Source organism: Bubalus kerabau, unplaced genomic scaffold (genome assembly GCF_029407905.1).
Source record: "Bubalus kerabau isolate K-KA32 ecotype Philippines breed swamp buffalo unplaced genomic scaffold, PCC_UOA_SB_1v2 scaffold_50, whole genome shotgun sequence".
NCBI classification, from domain to species: Eukaryota; Metazoa; Chordata; class Mammalia; order Artiodactyla; family Bovidae; genus Bubalus; species Bubalus kerabau.
The window spans coordinates 727,877-749,098 of NW_026577904.1; the positions used below are offsets into that span (position 1 = coordinate 727,877).

Here is a 21,222-nt window from a genome sequence, read left to right on the forward strand (position 1 = left end):
TTTGTGATCTCATGGACTGTAGGCTGCCAGGCTCCTCTGTCAGTGGGATTCTCCAGGCAAGAATATTGGTGTGGCTGATAGCCATTCCCTTTGCCAGGGGATCCTCCTGACCTAGGGATTGAACTCAGATCTCCTGTGTTGCAGGCAGATGCTTTACCATCTAGGACACCAGCAAAGCCCACACAGATGTGTGAATACATAACTATATGTAGGAAGTGCTATGCTGTCTACCTAGAGGAATTTAATAAAAAAAAAAAAAAAAGCCTTCCTAGAAGTGAATTGGGTCTTGATTTCAGACCTTTGGGGCTTCTCTGGACTTGATTCTGGGTGGAATTGGTGCCTGCCTATACTGCCCTCCAGCCCCACATGGAGAACTGTCTGTACGTCAACAGTTTGTTTTCAGGAGTAGAGACAAGAGCCAAGAGAAGCCACTTGCAGGAAGGGAAGGGGCTCACCTTTCCCTCGCTGATTCCTGGCTTGGTTTCTGGCTGAGTGCCTGGGTTTCAGGATAAACTGGTCTTGGATCTCTTGGGGCCCCTCCAGGAAGGCCTCCTGGAGGGCAGAAGCAGAAGTGGAGCCCTCCAGTTCCTGCTGCAGCAGCCCAGTACCTGGAATATAGCTCAGTTTAATTCCATAAGGATGTTCATGACCTATATGGAGAAAAAGCTAAATACAGATTCAGACCGATGGTGATGGGTGGGATCAAACCCACCTTACCGTGAGCGAGTATGCCACACTGGTGTGACTGCTGACCTTCAGGGGCTTCTGGGTAGAGAAGGCTGTGACTCCCGAGTAAGCACAATGTGCACTCTCTCAAGGGGACACGCTGCAAAAAGCAGGTGCCCAAACAGAAGAGTTTAAAACATAACAAGAAAAATGTTTTTAGACACCTTGCTTGGCTTGGAAGGCATTTCATCAGTGAATTGCACAATATTGACTTTCATTGTGTTTCCATCTGAGAATATTTATGGCCTTCTAGTTTCTGCCTTGACACACTACACCTGTACATCTTAGGCAAAATGCTAGCCTTAACATTCCTCCTTTGAAACACTGACCCTCACACATAGACTCATAAGGATCAAAGTAAATATATTAATAAGCATTGGTGCTTAATATTTTTAAAATAATCGGACTATGTATGTTAAGAATGGCTCTGATCAGTGTTCTGTCCCACATGTCAGTTTAACAGATTTTCCATTTCCTTTTGTCAGTTCAGTAGGCAGAGTGCAGTGGGGTGGTTTGCCTTAATGTTTCCCTCCCGCTGCTGCTTCCCTCTAAGGGGTTTCCTACGAGACAGTGATCAGAGACAAGCCTGCACGGCCGAGAAAACCCAGAAGTGCAAAACGGTGTTTACAGAGTGGAAAACCACACCAGAAATCATCGGGAGTTGCCTGCCAAGTGATTTGTTTTGCTCTTTCATGCTATAAATTGCTTCCTCTCCATAGAATTCTCTAAGACCCTGTGCTGTCCTGTGGATTCCATCTTTAAAGAATTGCATGAAAGCTCCTTTTCTTTTGTTTCTGATTTATTAAATGCAACTGGAGGAGTTCTTGCTTGTGCTTTACATCTGGCATAAACACAATGTCAGTGCTCTATTCAGAACAAGAATCACAGCGACTTCCATCCTTTAAGGCAAAAGAAGCTTCTGTGAGAGTAGTAAAATACAACCAAGTCACCAGGATAACCAGGAGCTAATCCATAATTGTGAGCTGAGAACATGTTAAGAAGCACATTCAGAATGACTGCTGAGGCAGCAGCATGAAAGACAGCCTCTTAGGAGTCCTCAGAGCCAGCCATGCTGTTTGAGGCTGTTCTAAGCTTAGAAGTTGTCATCTACATGGTCTTATTTAAATTAATGCATTTTATTAAACTAAATATGTTTAAATATTCAATTTTTTTTCACTTTACTGCTGACTGACTTTTACAAGGATGTCAACAAGACAAGAAAAACACATGAAATGGGTGAGGTGGTTTTGTCTTCAGCTTTATACTTGGTGACTCTATGTATTCCAAGACTGGGAATATACATATCACAGAAAAAACTTAGTTGTTTAGATTCTTCAGACCACATGAAAATGTTCCTCAGATCACTTGAAAGAGTAATAGACTCACAGGATTGTTGAACAGATGAAAAAAGTTAAAAGAGGAAGTGCTCTAAGATTTCTAGTGGAAGTCATTGTCACCATGACTATATTGCAGGTTCCACTACAGATTTTGTCTTTGCCCTTGTTTTAATTCCTCCTTTTTTCACTGACCACCCCTGACAGATTTGCTCATCCAAGAATGTGCATTATTATTTTTAGTTAACTTGCTATGATAACTATTTTAGGAAAGATGTAGTCTATTTATCAAAAATTTCAAGAGCAGTGCTAGTGAACTCAGCTTGAGAAACAGCAAAGCACATGCAGGTGGTTTTTAGTCAGTGAAGAATCTAAGTGTCTGATTGTGATTATTTCATTTTCTTTATGATGCTGAGAAAAGCTTTGGGCACAGAATAGGTATTAAATAAATGTACTTGAGGGCAGAGGTATGGCTGGATTTTAGAAGATGATCACGAAATAGAGACAACTCAGTAGTTAGGAAATGGAACTGAGAACGTCAAGACTGGAATATGAAAAATAATGTATGAGCAAAAGAAATTCCCGCTTGTGTTGCTTTCCTACCTAAGTGAGTAAATAGAGAGTAAGTAAGTAATTGTTTTCAAGACAACTCTGTTTGTCAAGTGGAAAAAGTAAAGAAGAAAAATCCACACTGCTGTTCCCAAATAGACCATAAGCTGCTGCATGAAGAGATGCTATCTGTGCTTGGGAGAGAGCAGGTGCTTAGAATTATTTAAGACGTGTATAAATGAATACTGCAAGAGATTTTCAGTTTAAGGGCATTTAAGCTTAAGACTGATCAACCATTACTTTGAGACTTTAAAGTTACAATTTGGATCCCAACCAGCTCCATCTTAGGTTTTCCCTGACACTTACCAGTAAGTGGATATGAAGTCTTTTTCTCAGCAGAACTGATCCACAACTGGTAATCTTTCTCAGAGCCCTTGGAAAGAAAAAGAACTATGTGTCACAGCAAATATTCCTAGTAGGTACTTGAAGAACTCATTTCCTTAGCATTTCTATACTTTCAAAAGGAGAATTTGGGCCAGGATAAATGCTATTTGGTCCGTGGAAGTGGCAACAATTTTTGAGTGAACAATGCTGATTCCAGTAGCCCCTGCCCCTCTCTCATAGCCTCCAATGGATCGACTGAGATTCTTGTCCTTTTGGATAAAGGCTGAGGATCTGTGCAGCCACAGTGCAGTCACAGGCAGCCTCTCACTTTGTGGGCGGTCCATGAATTAAAACAAAACATAGTACTTTTTAATAAAATTATAAATAAATATATAAATTATAAATAAAAAATAAAATAATTAAAAAAAAACTTCTCTTCACTATGGAAGAGAAGTCTAATCTCAAGAATCCTGCTTTCTGCTGTTTTGAGACTCCTTGGAGAATTCTGGCTTTTGCCTTAAAATGTCCCTGCCCAGTCAAGCATGTTGTCCAGAAAGCCACATACTCTGCCATGACTATTCCTGAACAAAGTAAAACTTGAAAGGCAGCATTAGCTCAGCAACTGTTAACACAATGAGACAGATGCCCAAGAGGCCTTGAGTAGATGGCAGCCTACTGGCTGTGATGTAGGCAAGCACCACTCAAGGGAGAGAAGGGACAAGGACTCTAACCTGAAGAAGGAGTCAGATGTAGAAAACAGTTTCTTCCAGCAGAATCCCTGCCTAGGAATTCTGAATATCCCATTTGAAACAAGTATAAATTACAAAGACTGCTAAATTAAAGAGCCCTCCAGGAGAAGATAAAGCAAAAGATGTTTGAAATAGAGTTGTTGGTGATAGGTACTAGGTACTACACTTACCTTTGACTCCTGATTAAAAATCACGGCCTTGCCATGAAGGAAGTAAGCTCCCAGGTATGGACGCAATCACACACACAAACACACACATGTGACTAAATAGGCTTAAAATGGCATTGCGAATAGAAATGAGAGAGCTGATAAAAATCTTTTCTTTTAAGGTAAAAACTGGAAAAACTATGATGGAATCCCATAAATCAGGCATATATATATATATATATATATATATATATATATATATATATAGGCAAATAACCCTAGTTATTCACTGAAATAGAAATTTTTTGTCTAGTGAGATTGATCACGTTAAGCAAAGGAAAGTTACAAAAATGAAATAAAATGAGTTCTAACATTAATCAGTCTCCCCAACCTTATCCCTAAAGCCACTTTCTTCTAAGATTTGACTCGCATTCAGGGCATAAATATCATATAGATTAGAAATCAGTGCAGAGGGGTGCTGTACTCAATGCATATGAATTCAATTTTATTTAAAATGTATTATTAAATTATATTTTTACAGAAATCTTGATGTCTTATACCAAATTCTGGCTGTCTTGAGGTTTTAAGGGGCTTTATTATACCATTGAGAAACACAAATATGAATATTGTAATTATGTCATATCACAATAGCAAGACATTTTCACATTTATGTATAAATATGTATTCATAATTATATTTATATGTACATTTTACACATTGATATGTATATATATATAAATATATATAATTTTATATAAGGATCTATGCTTTACAAGTGCGTTGTTCAGTTCTGTCCATCTGAATGTTCCACTCCTCTTTCTGCTTCTGAACCCTCATCCTCAAACATAGCCATCTCTTTCACTAAAAAATGTTTAACAAGCATAACAGTCCTATCAAAACATAAAAGAGCAGACACTTGAAAACAAAATGAGATGAAAGAGATGTGCACACAAACGCTTCCAGACCCATGGTCTTATTCAGAACTTGTCTTCTTCAGCAGTTCACAAGAGGCATTAGCCATTGCATTATAGGACCTGCATCAAGGGGATGTAGCTTCTTGCCAGGTGGTCTTTACATCAGATTTACAACAAAACATATCATTTAGGATTTTCTCATACTGAGATTGAGTCCTCAGGCGCAATCAGGGTAAATGGAGATGGGACAGGAGGAATCAGGAAAGAAGATACAAAAAGAATAATCCAATAGAGGAGGAAATATTTAGAATCATAAATATTTTCTTGTCTATGTGTGTGTGTGTGTGTGTGTGTGTGTGTGTGTATATATAATAAAAATACATTTTTTCCTTAAAACTGTAAAATTATAGCCTGATTTCATTGTGCTATGACTTCAGTTCACACAAAATTTATAATGGGAATACACAAATAACACATCTGTATAGATTATTAAGGGGCTTCCTTGGTGGCTCAGACAGTAAAGAATCTGCCTACAATATGGTAGACCCAGGTTTGATCCTTGGGTTGGGAAGATCCTCAAAGAAGGGAATGGCAACCCACTTCAGTATTGTTGCCTGGAAAATTCCATAGACAGAGCGTCCTGGTGGGCTATAATCCATGGGCTCTCAAAGAGTAGGACATGACTAAGTGACTAACACACACATAGGTTATTAATATAGTTTGGCTGCCTTCAAATTCTACCAAATATGATGGAGTTATCTGAAATAATCAGCTGTCTTATGATAATAGATACATTATACACAAACACAGACATACACATACACACACAAATCTCAAAAATCAAAGTTGGTTTTTTAACTAAAAATAACTTGCAGGTAACTTACAGTTATTCCTAGCTTTGAAAGTGACATATTGATAACATCATTCACTGTGTCTGAATTTGTCACTGTTACAGTAACAGACTGCAAAAAAGAAGCGAGAAAAGCTGCTATAAATTAAACATTTTTAAACAAGTGAGTAAATAATTATTGTTATATTGTTATCTATATTCTAAAGGCAAAGCTTATAATTCAGGTAATGACAAAGTAAAATGCTTGTATATAAAATATAATCCCCTAATTATAATCTATTTCCATTTCTTTATATAACATGAAGCTAGTAGAAAGCATTTCAGTAAAACAAATATTTCTGTTAAAGGATTTGAGGCACACAAAATATAATAGCTTAAGCAAGAACTAGAAAGACTGAGAATTCCACAAGGGCACATAGGCTACCCTCAGCACCTTAAGGCTGTTTCCATAATGGAGGAAAGATAGTTTAAAAAAAAGTACCATCTTGGTCTTCCTGAGTTGTGCTTTTATAATATGGATTTATTTATTTGTCATTACATAGTCAGTTTTAGTAAAATTAGAATGAGAACTGGTTATTAAAGTTTTTTTTTTAACTACTATTCAGTGATTACTTTCTTTTTGTCAGGTGTCATGATTACTAAGATTTTCATGATTGAAATCTAATGAATCAATTAAATAAAACCAATTAATCTAGGAAATGAGATTGAAAATTTTTAAAATGTAAGTTCCATTCTAAACTGCCAGTGAACAGGGTGTTTATAATAGCTCTTGAGCACACAACACATTAAAAAATGCTCCATAAAAATAGGAAGGCAATTTATAGAAAATTAATACAAGAGAATGATGACTACAATTTCTCAAACTTGGTGAAAGACATAAATTTATAAATTCAAGAAGTTCAGAAAGTACCAAACAGGTAGATTAAAAGAAAACCATGCTTTGACACTTCATAGCTACACAGCTAAAAACCAAAACTAAAGAGAATATCTTGAGAGCAGCTGAAGAAAAATGACAAGTCACACATAGAGGGTTGATGTTTGAGTGAGCACAGAGTACTCATCAGAAAACACAGAGACTAAAAGTGAAACATCTTTACAGTGTTGAAAACATTTGCAAACAAAATTCTCTATCCAGCAAAAATACCCTTCAAGACTGAAGGTGAAATAAAGACATTTCAGGTGAAAGAAACTAAGACAATCTGTTGGTACCAGATATGTATAAGAAAAGGAAAGTTCTCCAGGATAAAATGAAGTACTAGAAGGAAACCTGAATCTTCAGGAATGAAGAACATCAGAAATGTTTATTTTGTGTAAGTTACACATAAATAAAGTTGATTTTTTAAAATTTCTAGGTGAAAAATTCTGAATGTAACCCATTGTCACAAATCAAAGTAGGCAGAGACGAAAGTGTGCTTTGCTGCATGAGAACCCTCTAGATGCATCTCTTGCCGGCATTGCATTTATCTGGTGGTCAGGAACAAATTGGATTTTGCCTGGCTTTGCTCTTGGCCAGGAAATAACTGTCTTAAATGACTTCCTTTTTCTACCTTCAAATACTGTTGTGTGTCATCTAGAGTTACTGTAAACTACAGTAGAACAAAGTATCATAAAAAAAACATCCAGAATATCTTTTCATCACAAATGTCTAGGCTACAGCACTACACTTTCAGAAATCAAATTACATGCAAATAACTGGGGCTAATGGTATGATTTTTTCCCCCCAGTAGCATAAACAAAATGAGGTAGAGATTTGCTGATCCTTTCAAAGTATCATCCCTTTTGGCTCAGTTCTATCCAGATATTCCTCAGAATGAAAGACCTTTCAAGGTGAAAAGACAGCCTTCAGAATGGGAGAAAATAATAGCAAATGAAGCAACTGACAAACAACTAATCTCAAAAATATACAAGCAACTCCTACAGCTCAACTCCAGAAAAATAAATGACCCAATCAAAAAATGGGCCAAAGAACTAAATAGACATTTCTCCAAAGAAGACATACAGATGGCTAACAAACACATGAAAAGATGCTCAACATCACTCATTATCAGAGAAATGCAAATCAAAACCACTATGAGGTACCATTTCACACCAGTCAGATCGGCTGCGATCCAAAAGCCTACAAATAATAAATGCTGGAGAGGGTGTGGAGCAAAGTGAACCCTCTTACACTGTTGGTGGGAATGCAAACTAGTACAGCCAGTGTGGAGAACAGTGTGGAGATTCCTTAAAAAACTGGAAATAGAACTGCCTTATAACCCAGCAATCCCACTGCTGGGCATACACACTGAGGAAACCAGAAGGGAAAGAGACACATGTACCCCAATGTTCATCGCAGCACTGTTTATAATAGCTAGGACATGGAAGCAACCTAGATGTCCATCAGCAGATGAATGGATAAGAAAGCTGTGGTACATATACACAATGGAGTATTACTCAGCCATTAAAAAGAATACATTTGAATCAGTTCTAATGAGGTGGATGAAACTGGAGCCTATTATACAGAGTGAAGTAAGCCAGAAGGAAAAACACCAATACAGTATACTAACGCATATATATGGAATTTAGAAAGATGGTAACAATAACCCTGTGTACGAGACAGCAAAAGAGGCACTGATGTATAGAACGGTCTTATGGACTCTGTGGGAGAGGGAGCGGGTGGGAGGATTTGGGAGAATGGCATTGAAACATGTAAAATATCATGTATGAAATGAGTTGCCAGTCCAGGTTCGATGCACGATACTGGATGCTTGGGGCTAGTGCACTGGGACGACCCAGAGGGATGGTATGGGGAGGGAGGAGGGAGGAGGGTTCAGGATGGGGAACACATGTATACCTGTGGTGGATTCATTTTGATATTTGGCAAAACTAATACAATTATGTAAAGTTTAAAAATAAAATTAAAAAAAAAAGTCTTCTGCATTTAGCATTACCTTCCTCTTAATCCTGTGCTAGAAAGGGGCATTATTGAGATCAGCTAACAAAATGGAAAAGTAAATGGTTGATTAAAGTATTACACGTATGGTAATTTACCAAAGGTCATAGCTGTGTGACGGTTATATGAAAGACTATCCTTATTCTTAGGACATACCTAATTATTTAAGGAGAAAGGGCATGGTGTACGTATGACCCTCAAAAATAGTTAGATACACACACACACACACATATATATCTATATTTATATTTATATATATATATATATATATATAGAGAGAGAGAGAGAGGAGACAAATAAATGGATCAAACAAATGGAACAAAAGGTTCATAAATAGGTGAATTTAGGTAAATGGCATATGGTGTGTTCTTTGCACTATTTTTTTAACTTTTCTGTAAGTTACAATTATTCCAAATAAAAACATCACAGGGGGAAAAAGCAAAACAAAACAAAACAAAAAACAGTGGAAACAATCCAAACCACAATGTAATGACACTCATCTTTTCACGGGAAAATATGTGTTCCCACACAGTGCTTGCTAAATTACTCCCCTCTCTCTTTCTCCTCTTTTTTGTTCTCCCTCCTACCCACCCCATCTCTCTATCTCTTCTGTATATCTCCATCAGTTTCATTTTGCTAAGTTGAGAACTTGGAATTTAATTTTTGATCTTAAAAATACTTACACATGCACTGTTTTTGATGTCCTCAGTGAAGATTTGGAGGGGAATGCTTTCTGATTGATCCTTCTCTTTGGCTAGATTGACGTACCTAATAAAATTCAGTAATAACCCAGGATAGGGTAGACAAATTAGCTTTAGCTATTAGCTTATTTTCAAATCAATCAATGTTGCTAATCTTTTAAATACTGTTATTATTTTCTTTAAAAAATTTATTTATTGAATTCGTTTGGCTGCACCGGGTCTCCCTTGTGGTACACAGGATCTTTACTGGTGGCATGCAGACTCTTAGTTGTGGCATGTGGGATCTGTCTAGTTCCCTGAGCAGGTACTGAACCCAGGCGCCTGCACTGGACCACCAGGGAAGCCCCTTATTTGTTATTATTCTTCTTTTAATATCTATTTTTTTTATTTCGCCTTATTTTAATTTCTAAATTTTCGGCTGTGCTGGGTCTGTGTTGCTGTGGAGGCCCATCTCTGGCTGTGGCCAGTGGGGGCCATGCTCTAGCTGCAGTTCACGAGCTTCTCCTTGCAGGGGCTTCTCTTGTTGTGAGCACGTGGGCTTCAGTAGCTGCAGTTCGGTTCCTGGGCTCTGGAGCGTAGGCTCAGTTAATTGTGGTGCACAGGCTTAGCTGCTCCGCGGCATGGGGGATCTTCCTCTATCAGGGCTCAAACCTGTATCTCCTGCATTGGCAGGCAGATTCTTTACCACTGAGCCGTCAGGGAAGCCCTTGTTATTATTCTTAAAAGCATGGAGACATAAACTGAGTAAAATCAAATTAGGGATTGGAAGAAGATATGCAAAAATATTTTCAGGAAAATAAGATATGACCCAGAAAGTAACAGGTCGCCTTTGTTATGTGCGATTTGGGCAGCAGATCCAATCCTCAAAGTTTTCCTGCCTAGATTGGCGGGCGCAGGGCCTTCCTGGGTTCAAGGACAGGACGTGGCATTTGCTTTGAGAATCTTTCATTAGAGTAAGTAATCTACACTTATGGAAATTTAACATATGTTTTGAGAATAATGTTAGTTCCAACCATTAGGATGGAGAGAAAGGAAAGATGACAGTGACACACAGAACTTCCTTAAAGCTAAGCAGAGCATACGTGTAAATGAGAGAACATTCTTTGCAGCAGCAGTCAGGATAAACCTAAACAAGAAGTTACTTGAGGGGAGTCTAACAATTCCTACCAGGGAGAAGGACACAGTTTGGGGGCACTGCCTTGAAGAGATTTGCATTCTTCTATCATGGATTAAAGATTTAACATACGTATACTGTTGTCAAAATACCTTTGAAGGAAGGACTGCCATTTTTCCTTTTGTTCAGGAAAACTGCAATCTTAAAAAATGGGAGAAAAATTACATAAAATACTTACACTAACATATTGCTGCTGCTGCTGCGTCGCTTCAGTCATGTCCGACTCTGTGCGACCCCACAGACGGCAGCCAACCAGGCTTCCCGTCCCTGGGATTCTCCAGGCAAGAACACTGGAGTGGGTTGCCATTTCCTTCTCCAATGCATGAAAGTGAAAAGTGAAAGGGAAGTCGCTCAGTCGTGTCTGACTCTTAGCGACCCCATGCACTGCAGCCCACCAGGCTCCTCCGTCCATGGGATTTTCTAGGTAAAAGTACTGGAGTGGGGTGCCATTGCCTTCTCCACACTAACATATTAAGACTTGTATTAGCATATTAAGTGCTATTCCAGATTAAAAAAAATATCAGCAGCCAGTTGTTAACTAATGTGTATGCATATGTAAGTTGTACCCTCTTCATAATTAGGCTCTTGATATGGAGTCTCTCTTTTTTAAACCATATTACAGTGATGAGAAGTAGATGTTAAACTTGACAAAAAGTTGGTTTGAAATCTAAACACTTAACTGCAGGTGTCATGCAAGCTGTGTAATCATGGGCAAGTCACTGAACCACTCTGTGCCTCAGTTTCCAGAACAGGAAAAGGATTAATTATACCTGAGTGTTCTTATAGGTAGAAGTGCTATTCAGATATAAAGAACATGATTATTCAGATTAAATCATACTTAGGAACTGGCATTTGGATGGAACTATGTTATCTCAGAAACAGGAGTATCCTATTAGGAAAAAACCCTACAATATTTTAGTCCTTTATGTGTGTTCAGTTCAGTTCAGTTCAGTCGCTCAGTCGTGTCCAACTCTTTGCGACCCCATGAATCGCAGCACTCCAGGCCTCCCTGTCCATCACCAAATCCCGGAGTTCACTCAGACTCACGTCCATCGAGTCGGTGATGCCATCCAGCCATCTCATCCTCTGTCGTCCCCTTCTCCTCCTGCCCCCAATCCCTCCCAGCATCAGAGTCTTTTCCAATAGTCAACTCTTCGCACGAGGTGGCCAAAGTACTGGAGTTTCAGCCTCAGCATCATTCCCTCCTAAGAAATCCCAGGGCTGATCTCCTTCAGAATGGACTGGTTGCATCTCCTTGCAGTCCAAGGGACTCTCAAGAGTCTTCTCCAACACCACAGCTCAAAAGCATCAATTCTTCGGCACTCAGCTTTCTTCACAGTCCAACTCTCACATCCATACATGACCACTGGAAAAACCATAGCCTTGACTAGACGGACCTTTGTTGGCGAAGTAATGTCTCTGCTTTTGAATGTGCTATCTAGGTTGGTCATAACTTTTCTTCCAAGCAGCAAGTGTCTTTTAATTTCATGGCTTCAATCACCATATGCAGTGATTTTGGAGCCCCCCAAAATAAAGTCTGACACTGTTTCCACTGTTTCCCCATCTATTTGCCATGAAGTGATGGGACCAGATGCCATGATCTTCGTTTTCTGAATGTGGAGCTTTAAGCCAACTTTTTCACTCTCCACTTTCACTTTCATCAAGAGGCTTTTGAGTTCCTCTTCACTTTCTGCCATAAAGGTGGTGTCATCTGCATATCTGAGGTTATTGATATTTCTCCCACAATCTTGATTCCAGCTTGTGCTTCTTCCAGCCCACTTTATGTGTGTACCATATAGTAAATTGTAATATATGAAATTAGTTTCTAGGAAACTTATTCTTCATTACTATGATCCTCTGATGCAGATCAATCTACTGCTAAATTGTTAAAGATTAGCATTTTCTGTGCTAAAGTTTGTGTAGCATTTAATTATCCAGAGCTGAAAATGTTTTAGGCTCATTCATACACAGACTTATCACTTACTAAATTTTATTTATTGTGGTAAATTATGCATAACATAAAACTGACAATTAGTGATCATCGGTAGATTAACAAGATTGTGCAACCATCACCATTATCTACTTCTGGAATATTTTCACTACCCAATGGCAAACCCTGTGTGCATTAAGGAGTCACACCCCAGTCTCCTCCATCCTCAGGCCCCATACCAGGTTTGGTTTATACATTCATTAGTTGATAAACACTTAGGCTATTTCCAATTTTTTTTTTTTTTTTTTTTTTTTGGCTGTGGTGGATAAAGCAGCTATGAGCGTTTGTGTATAAATTTTTTGTGTGGATGTAAGTTTTCATTTCTCTTGGATATATACCCAGAATATGTATGTTCTCCTATGGCTGCCACATTTTATATTCCTACCAAAACACTGCTCCTACCCCCCATCCCCATTTCAAGAACTGTTTCACCAGGAAGTAGAGTGCCCTCTGAGCTCCCAACCTGCATATATACCCGAACACAGCTGCTAATTACTCATGGCAACCTGCAGAAGAGTAAAATAGCAAATGGCCAAAGCACTAGGTGTCAGGCATTGTTATGAATGCCGTGTATGTTCTCGCACAGCTTTTAAACCTAAATAACATGTGTAAACCTGGCTTCCTCCTTTCTAGCCTCACTAGGAAAAAAGTTTCTTGGACACTCCCTTATCAGAAATTGCACATTCCCAAATGAAACTGCTTCCATTCACTTAAAACATGGAAAAGATGTTTAAGCAATAGGAACTGGATCTTTAGAGAAATAAGTCATGGAAAGCAGACATACAGAGAATGATACAAATACATATTTCTTCCCCAAAAGCTTTCAAAGTTTTCATTAAGTCAACAGCTGAATTCTAGCATTTAGTCAGTTTACCACTTGGCAGCATTTTAGTTGTCTTAGCTCTCTGATGATACAAGAGATCTTGGTGGTCAGGTGAGGAGGACAAGAAAGTGTGTCAAGTGCGTGTGAGGAGGGCCCAGTGTGCGCACGAGACTGAGATACGGGGTATGGTTGTTCCAAATGGCAGTTGTGAATGTTTCATGGCACTGGCGAACCCGGGACTGTCAACTTGGGATAGTCACATTCCCCATCCTCACTCCAGTCTAAGAATGTAATTGGAAAACTGACCTGTACTCCATGGAATCGTAGCTTTGTTTTATTGTCACCCTTCTACACACACCAAATAAGATTATTTGTACACAGCAATTCAGGCAACCTACTATTTGATGACACAATTAATGTTATGTGTATAATTAAGTCCCATTTTAAAGGGAATTAATTTGGGAGTATAAAGTCAGTTTTTCAAATATAATTGTACTTTTTCAAGAAAGATAATCGGGATTGGATTGAGGGCAGGATATTGGTGAGGGGTCCTAGAGTCTTGCTCTCATGATCCTCCTTCCTCATACAAGGATACCATGAACACAAGAGGATCTGGCTTCCCAAGGAGCTCACACAGCCCATCTGAAAAACCACTGATCAAAACCAAAGGAAATCACTCCAGTCATTTCCACTATTTACTATCCATATGCATGCATTTGCACATGAAAACCTTTTTAGGAGGGAAAAGTACAAGGCATATGTGTCATTTGTTGTTGTTTATGTCACTCAGTCGTGTCTGACTCTTCTTGTGACCGCATGGACTGTAGCCCGCCAGGCTCCTCTGTCCATGGGATTTCCTAGGCAGAATGCTGGAGTGGGTTGCCATTTCCACCTCCAGGGGATCTTCCTGACCCAGGGATTGAGTGGGCGGGTCTTCCGCAAGTCTCCTGCATTACAGGCAGATTCTTGACCACTGAGCCACCAGGGAAGCCCATATGTGTCATTATGGTCAGTCAAGAAGTGAGTCACTGGCTTAATAGACAATCAGATTAAAATGTCCTCCTTTTGAACCCACGTAGATCCAGGACACCAAGCTGTAGGTCTCACCTGGAGGGGGCCACAAAGTTCACCCTGGGCCAGCCCAGGACAAAGGACTTTCTGGCAACGATGCCGGCTTCACCAGCCTTGTGTATACGGTTGTCAGTCCATGTGGTGCTCAGTGGTGTTTTATCTTTTATCTTAAAGTTCTTTTTATACCTGGAAAGAACCAAATAATGCCTCTGTTAGTTTGTTTCTGAAACGTAATGGGAGCAGCTGTGTTCATGCTAAGATGGTGTTTCTTATTGCTGGAGGGCCAAGCATGCCTCCTTCATCTCTATTTCTCACTGTGGATGGCGTGGCTAGGCATTTGATAGACCTTTTCAAAAATACGTGTTCAGCGGAGGCTGGTCCAGAGAGTCCCTGAAAACACTTCCTTCATGGTGGGAATAGACATTTTCTGAATGTTAAGTAATGAGTATAGACCATCCTTTATATCTTAGAGCTTTTTTAGAGAACCATTAACTCATTTATCAGTCTCATATTTATTATTATATATTATATTAAAAATAAATCTTATATAAATGTAAATATTTAGCATTTTATAATTATAATAATATAAATGTAGAAAATATACAAATATGTTTGTAATTATTATAATTAGTTTATTATTCATTCATGTCTTGCATATGTCAAAAAGTATTGAGAGGCTGAACCAAAATACATGCATGATATATGGTTTATAAAAATAGTTACACTGGAGAAGGAAATGGCAACCCACTCCAGTATTCTTGCCTGGAAAAGTCCATGGACAGAGGAGCCTGGCAGGCTGCAGTCCATGGGGTTACATGACTGAGCATGTGTGTATGAGGGTGGAGGGTCACGGGTTGGTAGCAATAAACTGGTAGAACTAAAAAAAATAAAAATAAAAATAGTTACACAACTATTTCCTTAACAGAGACCAAATAATAATAATAATAATAAAGGCTAGACTAGAGAGATTTAAAATACATTTTCAACTTTAATTTTTTAAACAAGATGTTTTATTTTCTAGCATAGGTTATTTTAAATTTCCTTTCGTAAATTTTGTTCATAACATTTTCTCTTATAGGTAAAAACCGAAAAATTGTTAGCATACAAATTGAACCCCAACTTAAAACTCAATCAATCAGTCAGTCAGTCAACCTCAGATCAGTGGCCAGGATGTCTTCTGCATAGATGAGAGACATCTTTCCCATTTACCTCTGGGGAGTCAGAAGGTCACCAATGAATCTGCTCTCTGACAGTTTCTGCTGATTCTCTTTTGACTTCTAACATGGAAACCACCATATCTCTTGGTTAATTCACAAATTTAACTCTTGGCGGGCCTGAGATTTAGATAGCTACAAGCCCTATGAAAGATGCCGAGGTAACTGGGGTGCACAGCTCTGGAACTTCTACAATTCAGAACCACATGTAGACACACTAAATGTAGAATGAGATCCGAGATACCTCGTGTGCAGAAATGCCTTTGATTCTTCTGGTTCAGGGAACAGTTAAAGCTCCAACTCTTCAATGGGACTTATGAAATGAAAATAATTTTGCAGGAAGCCCACTTGAAGGATAATCTTGATTCAGTGGGCACTATGAATATAAATATGATGGAAATCTGCTTTGCAATACAAGGTGGGTTTTTTCTACATCTGATTTCAACATTTTTACCCTGTGCCTGTGTATTTGAAGATTTTATGAAACACAATTATCAAATAAAATTATTTTTCTATATAGTAACTCTAAAAGCATTTTCAAATTAAAAATATATGCCCAATGGGAAAGAGGGCTTCCCTGATAGGTGGTAAAGAATCCACCTGCAATGCAGGACACACCCGTTCGATTCCTGGGTTGGGAAGATCCTCTGGAGAAGGGAAAGGCTACTCACTCCAGTATCTGGCCTGGAGAATTCCATGGACTGTATACTCCATGGGGTCGCAAAGAGTAGGACACGACTGAGCGACTTTCAGTTAATGGGAAAGATAGATGCCTATCTGCTGGGTTTTATAGGTTTTTTTTTCTCATGTAGATGTCTAAGTGTGTTGACACCCAAGGTACTGTGTGGAACCGTCCAAATACACTGACCTGGGAAAAGGCATTTCAATAATTCTCTTCTTAGTGAAGTGAAGCGCCAAGATCATTCACTCCCTTGAAACCAAATCAAGGAGTTATCCAAAAGCCCAGAGCATGGTTTGCATTCTTCAGTAACACTGAGTATTTACCATATAGTGAGCATTGTTCTAAGACTTTTATAAACATTTTTTTCATTTAATGGTCAACTACACCAAGTAGTCTTTAGTAGCTGCATTTTAGGAGAAAGCAATGGCACCCCACTCCAGTACTCTTGCCTGGAAAATCCCATGGGCGGAGTAGCCTGGTAGGCTGCAGTCCATGGAGTCGGTAAGAGTCGGACATGACTGAGTGACTTCACTTTCACTTTTGACTTTCATGCATTAGAGAAGGAAATGGCAACCCACTCCAGTATTCTTGCCTGGAGAATCCCAGGGACGGGGGAGCCTGGTGGGCTGCCATCTATGGGGTTGCACAGAGTCGGACACGACTGCATCGACTTAGCAGCAGCAGCTCCATTTTACAGGTGAGGTTAAGTCAATTTCCCAAAGCAACAGAACCAGGATTTGAACTCAGACAGCCTAAATCACGAGCCTGTGCTCCTACCCACTTGGCCTCCATCGGTGTGGACCTCAGCTTCCCTGAGGTACCCTTCTCCTCTTTCCTATCCTCAGCCTCAACTCTTCTCCAGGAGCCACCAGGCTTTCTGACGGGATTGTTCTTTAATTTGCAGACTGACATGATAAATCTCATGACACTATACCAACAAAGCTAGATGCCAGCTTGGAAATGTTTAAGACAACAAAACTTTATACTGCAGTGGATTCTCCTAGGGTCTCATTGTATTTCTTCAGCCTTAGTCATGACTTAATGAGATTCTCTCACAAGTTAGAACGAATCTAATATAAAATGACTGAAGGATGAGAAGGAAGAGGAGGACTACATTTAAAATTTTTATTGTGTATCCCTTACTACGGATTCCCACACCCCTCTCCTTTCCTCTTTGTTGTTGTTCTTCAGTTGCTAAGTCATGTCAGACTGTTTGCAACCCCATGGACTGCAGAATGCCAGGCTCCCCTGACCTTACTATCCCGCGAGTTTGCTCAGATTCAAGTCCATTGAGACAGTGAGGCTATATAACCATCTCTAACTCTGCCCTTCTCCTCATACTGGAAGGTAAGCCCCAATGGTTTGTGGAGTTTCTGGGATTCTAGGCAGACTTCCCCTATTCCAACACAAGACTGTTCCTTTAGATGCTTGGAAATAGAGATTGTGGTATGGTGTGTAACTGTCTGCTGTTTCACTGGTAAGTTAATAGTAAATTATCTTTTGATCTAAATAACATTCATTTTTTATTGTTTCTGTATTCTGTAACAACTAAATGTGAGGATAGTGATGTCTAAAAGTGGTGTTGGCTATGTATGGTCCCTTCCTATTTGTTAATTCTTCATAGGCCTCTGCTAGTATTAATATCGTAATATTTATAAAGTAGATCCTGTTATAAAAAATAAAAGTAATCATTTTATTTGAAAGATAGCTTATTAGCATTCTAATGAATATCAAAATGATGTTGAAGAATTCATGAGATTAATTCTTGAGAACAGATGTTTCTAATGTTTGTAATATGGGAAAAAATGACTAAAAAAAATCTCAAAATAATTTTAATTGAATATTAACATCCCACAATTGGAGAAATATAATTTCTCTGTGAAGAAATAAATATTTAAATCCCCCTTATTATTACCTAGAAACTAAAATGTACTTATTCTCATCAAATGCATAGGGAGAAGTTAGTAAACCATTTATTCCATTTGTGTTAATTTCTATGGCATCAGCCTCAAGATGAGTGAGTTTTCCACTGAAGTCTGAAGGTGAGCTGAGGCAATAGGGAACCTCAGTGTCCCCACCTCTTCTTATGGCTAAGTGGCAAAACTAGGTGCTACACTCAGATTATTAATTTGAACAGATTGATTCAAGGCAGGATACAATATTCCATCTAAGAATGAGGCATGACAGGAAGAGATGTGTTTGTTATCACGGGAGGTGATTTCTTTTTAGTTATTTCCTTCTGAAAAAAAAATTTTATATTAATAATAATCATGAATACACCTAAATGTTACTGTGGGAATGATCTTCTAGGTCTTTTTCCAAAACTTGTGTGAAGAACAAGGACTCAGTGCTGTGGTTACTGCAGTGGGGGAACTGTGTCCCCCGCCCCTCCTGGCTGCTAAAGTCCTTAATACAGTGACGCCCTCCCTGCAAATGAGACTATATTTGGAAAATGAGCTTTGGAGGATGTCATGGAGGCTAATGAGGTCATAAAGGGTAAGATTCAAATCCAGTAGGATGGTGGGCTTATTGGCACCAAGGAAATGCCTTGTGAGCACACAATGAGAAGACAGCCATCTGCAAGGCAGGAAGAGAGCTCTCACTAGAGCCTCATCATACAGGTACCTTATTGTGGATTTCCAGCCTCCAGAACTATAAGGGAACACATTTCTTTTGTTAAGCCACCAAGTCTATGGTGTTAGTTGCATCTATGTTGAGGGTTGGGAGGAAAGTGCACCCCGCTGGTTCTGTCTCCAACATATATTCCACATCTGTGTGGCTGAATCTTTTGTTTTTACCACCAACCCCAGGGTGAAGTCCTTGATACTGTTCACAGGACTGTTGCCTCCCTAACTAGTCTCCCTGCTTCCACCCTTGCTTACTCCAAAATCTCTCGTCTTCCGATAGCCAGAAAGCTTTGCTAAAAAGTATATGTCAGATATGGTTACTATCCTAGTTAAACACCTTTCAGCATGTATTTTAACCCCTTACTGTGGCCTGTGGGGACCCTGTGTGGCTGGACCCCTGACTACAGTGTTATATCTAATGTCATGCCCCTTACTTTAGGCTCCGGTCACATTGGCCTTCCCAGAACTACCCCATCCACGGGGCCCAGCTGCACCCAGTCAAAGCCTGCTGCTCCCTCAGCCTCGAAGGCTCAGCCGCCTTGGCTGAGAATGGAGGCTGCTTCTCAAGCCACAGGTCTAGCTTAGAGGCTGGCTTCTTGAGAGGTCCTGCTGAACAACCCCTTTCAAATATGGTCCCATCGTCTTCATGGTCCCCTTCATGATGCTCATGGTATCTACCTTGTATCACAAGCACGACGCAATCTCTCCTTTCCCCCTCTCCTTTTTTTATCATCTAAGTCACAGAGAAGAGAGACCTTGCCTGTCATATTTTCCTCAAGGTTAGCAGAGGTGCCATTTTATACTAGTTAGGAAAGCATGTAATATGTACTCACATGGTATTAGACATAGGCAACGCATCACTAAATGAGGAGAGGTACCGCTTCTGCTTCCTCCAGCCGCTTTTGAGTTCTGCGGGGCTGTGGATCAGCAGGGTACCGTTGGCTCCCTCGGATGATGAAGTACTCTCCCTCTTGGTGGCCACCTCAACGGAAGGGCTTCTGAAAAACATCAAACACCACAGAACAACGAGTCACTGGTCAGATATACGATGGGGTTTATGTTAAATGTCAAGATCGACACAACTTTAAAAAGAAGCCTCAGTCTCCCAAACAGGGCTTCACAGCTCAAATCCAGGAATCAGCAAGCTATAGAAAGTTACTGAGAGAAATGAGGTCACTCGGGCAGTTGATGCGGACAGGCGACAAGTTCAAGGACAAAGCCCTTGGGCATGCGGACTCTTAGAGGCAGGGAACAGAGAAAGGAGCGGAGCTGGTCATGAACTCTTAGGAAGAGGAGAACCAAGAGGCCAAAGGTAGAGACGATGGCAGGAAGGCAAAAACAGACAACGTTAAAAACCCAATAACCACACAAAATAGGATAATGTGTGGCCTATTAGAGATAAAAAGATATGGAGATCTGCCAAGAAGTAATTACAACTTGGTTTCATGATGGTCTAAAATTTTAGATAACCGAGGATTCTGGAAAACTGACTTCAATCATATCTAAATCAATATTCAAATTTTGGGGAAAATTCTCTAAGATCAGCGAAATAATACTGGAAACATCAAAAAAGTTTCTAAATACTAGGCAGTGCCTAGTTATTCGTTGATTGAGCTAAGGTCTCATAGAACTGCCTCATCAAAACAAATACGTTACACTGAACATAAAGATCCTTTGATAAATAGAGCAGATATTTTCATAGATCTACAGAAAATTCTAGGCTTGAAGCCAAGAAAATGTCCCCCTACACCCTGGCCCACCCTGAAGATGTAAAGCTGCTCACTTGTGTTCCGCAGTATGAATCTTAGGAACGCCAGTAGCTTTTCATGAAACCCATGCTGAAGTTAAAAATTAGTTCATGTCTTAGAAGAAACAAAATAAAATTCACTGTGAACACCAGTTTGTTTTGATGATAAAAAAAAATAGTATATTAAAGGATTACCTGATGTGGTAAAACCTTGAATGACAACCAATAAGTTCAAAGTGCGTTTTGATTGCCGTGAAAATCCTTTTTTCTCCCAATTCTCGGCACTGAAAGCTGAGTGTGTCTACAATACTCGGCAGAGTACTGTGAACAAACCCATGAAGCCTGAGGATTCTGTAGTAGTCCAGGTCACTGGCCATTATGATGTCAACATTGTGAGGCTCATGCCATAGCTGACAAGCTTTAATGTTTGTTTCCCTGACTTTACACCTATCTTTCAATGTTTTTGGAGAAGGGAATGGCAACCCACTCCAGTATTCTTGCCTGGAGAATCCCATGGACAGAGGAGCCTGCTGGGCTACAGTCCATGGGGTCGCAAAGAGCTGGACATGACTGAGCGACTGACGCTTTGATTTTTCTTAATTAATATTT

The 21,222-nt window shown here is 39.5% G+C and overlaps 1 protein-coding gene across 1 annotated transcript; it reads right to left on the reverse strand.

Annotated features, from left to right (window-relative positions):
- Positions 1 to 374: 374 nt before the first annotated feature.
- On the reverse strand, positions 375 to 5,761 carry LOC129640883 (rho GTPase-activating protein 20-like). Its single transcript, XM_055565854.1, has 3 exons — positions 5,687 to 5,761; positions 2,976 to 3,042; positions 375 to 608 (listed from the first exon to the last, which is right to left on the reverse strand). The coding sequence occupies exons 1-3, from the start codon at positions 5,711 to 5,713 to the stop codon at positions 400 to 402; spliced, it is 303 nt and encodes a 100-aa protein (XP_055421829.1). The 5' UTR covers positions 5,714 to 5,761; the 3' UTR covers positions 375 to 399.
- Between the last annotated feature and the right edge of the window lie 15,461 nt (positions 5,762 to 21,222).

What these genes read in the sequence shown, in the direction of transcription:
- LOC129640883 (XM_055565854.1), bottom strand. Translation starts at nt 5,713, where the DNA reads ATGTCACTTTCAAAGCTAGGAATAACT. An exon ending in TTTCAAAGCTAGGAATAACT is followed by an intron (nt 3,043 to 5,686) that starts GTAAGTTACCTG and finishes TTTCTTTCCAAG; the next exon opens with GGCTCTGAGAAAGATTACCA. An exon ending in GACTTCATATCCACTTACTG is followed by an intron (nt 609 to 2,975) that starts GTAAGTGTCAGG and finishes GCTATATTCCAG; the next exon opens with GTACTGGGCTGCTGCAGCAG.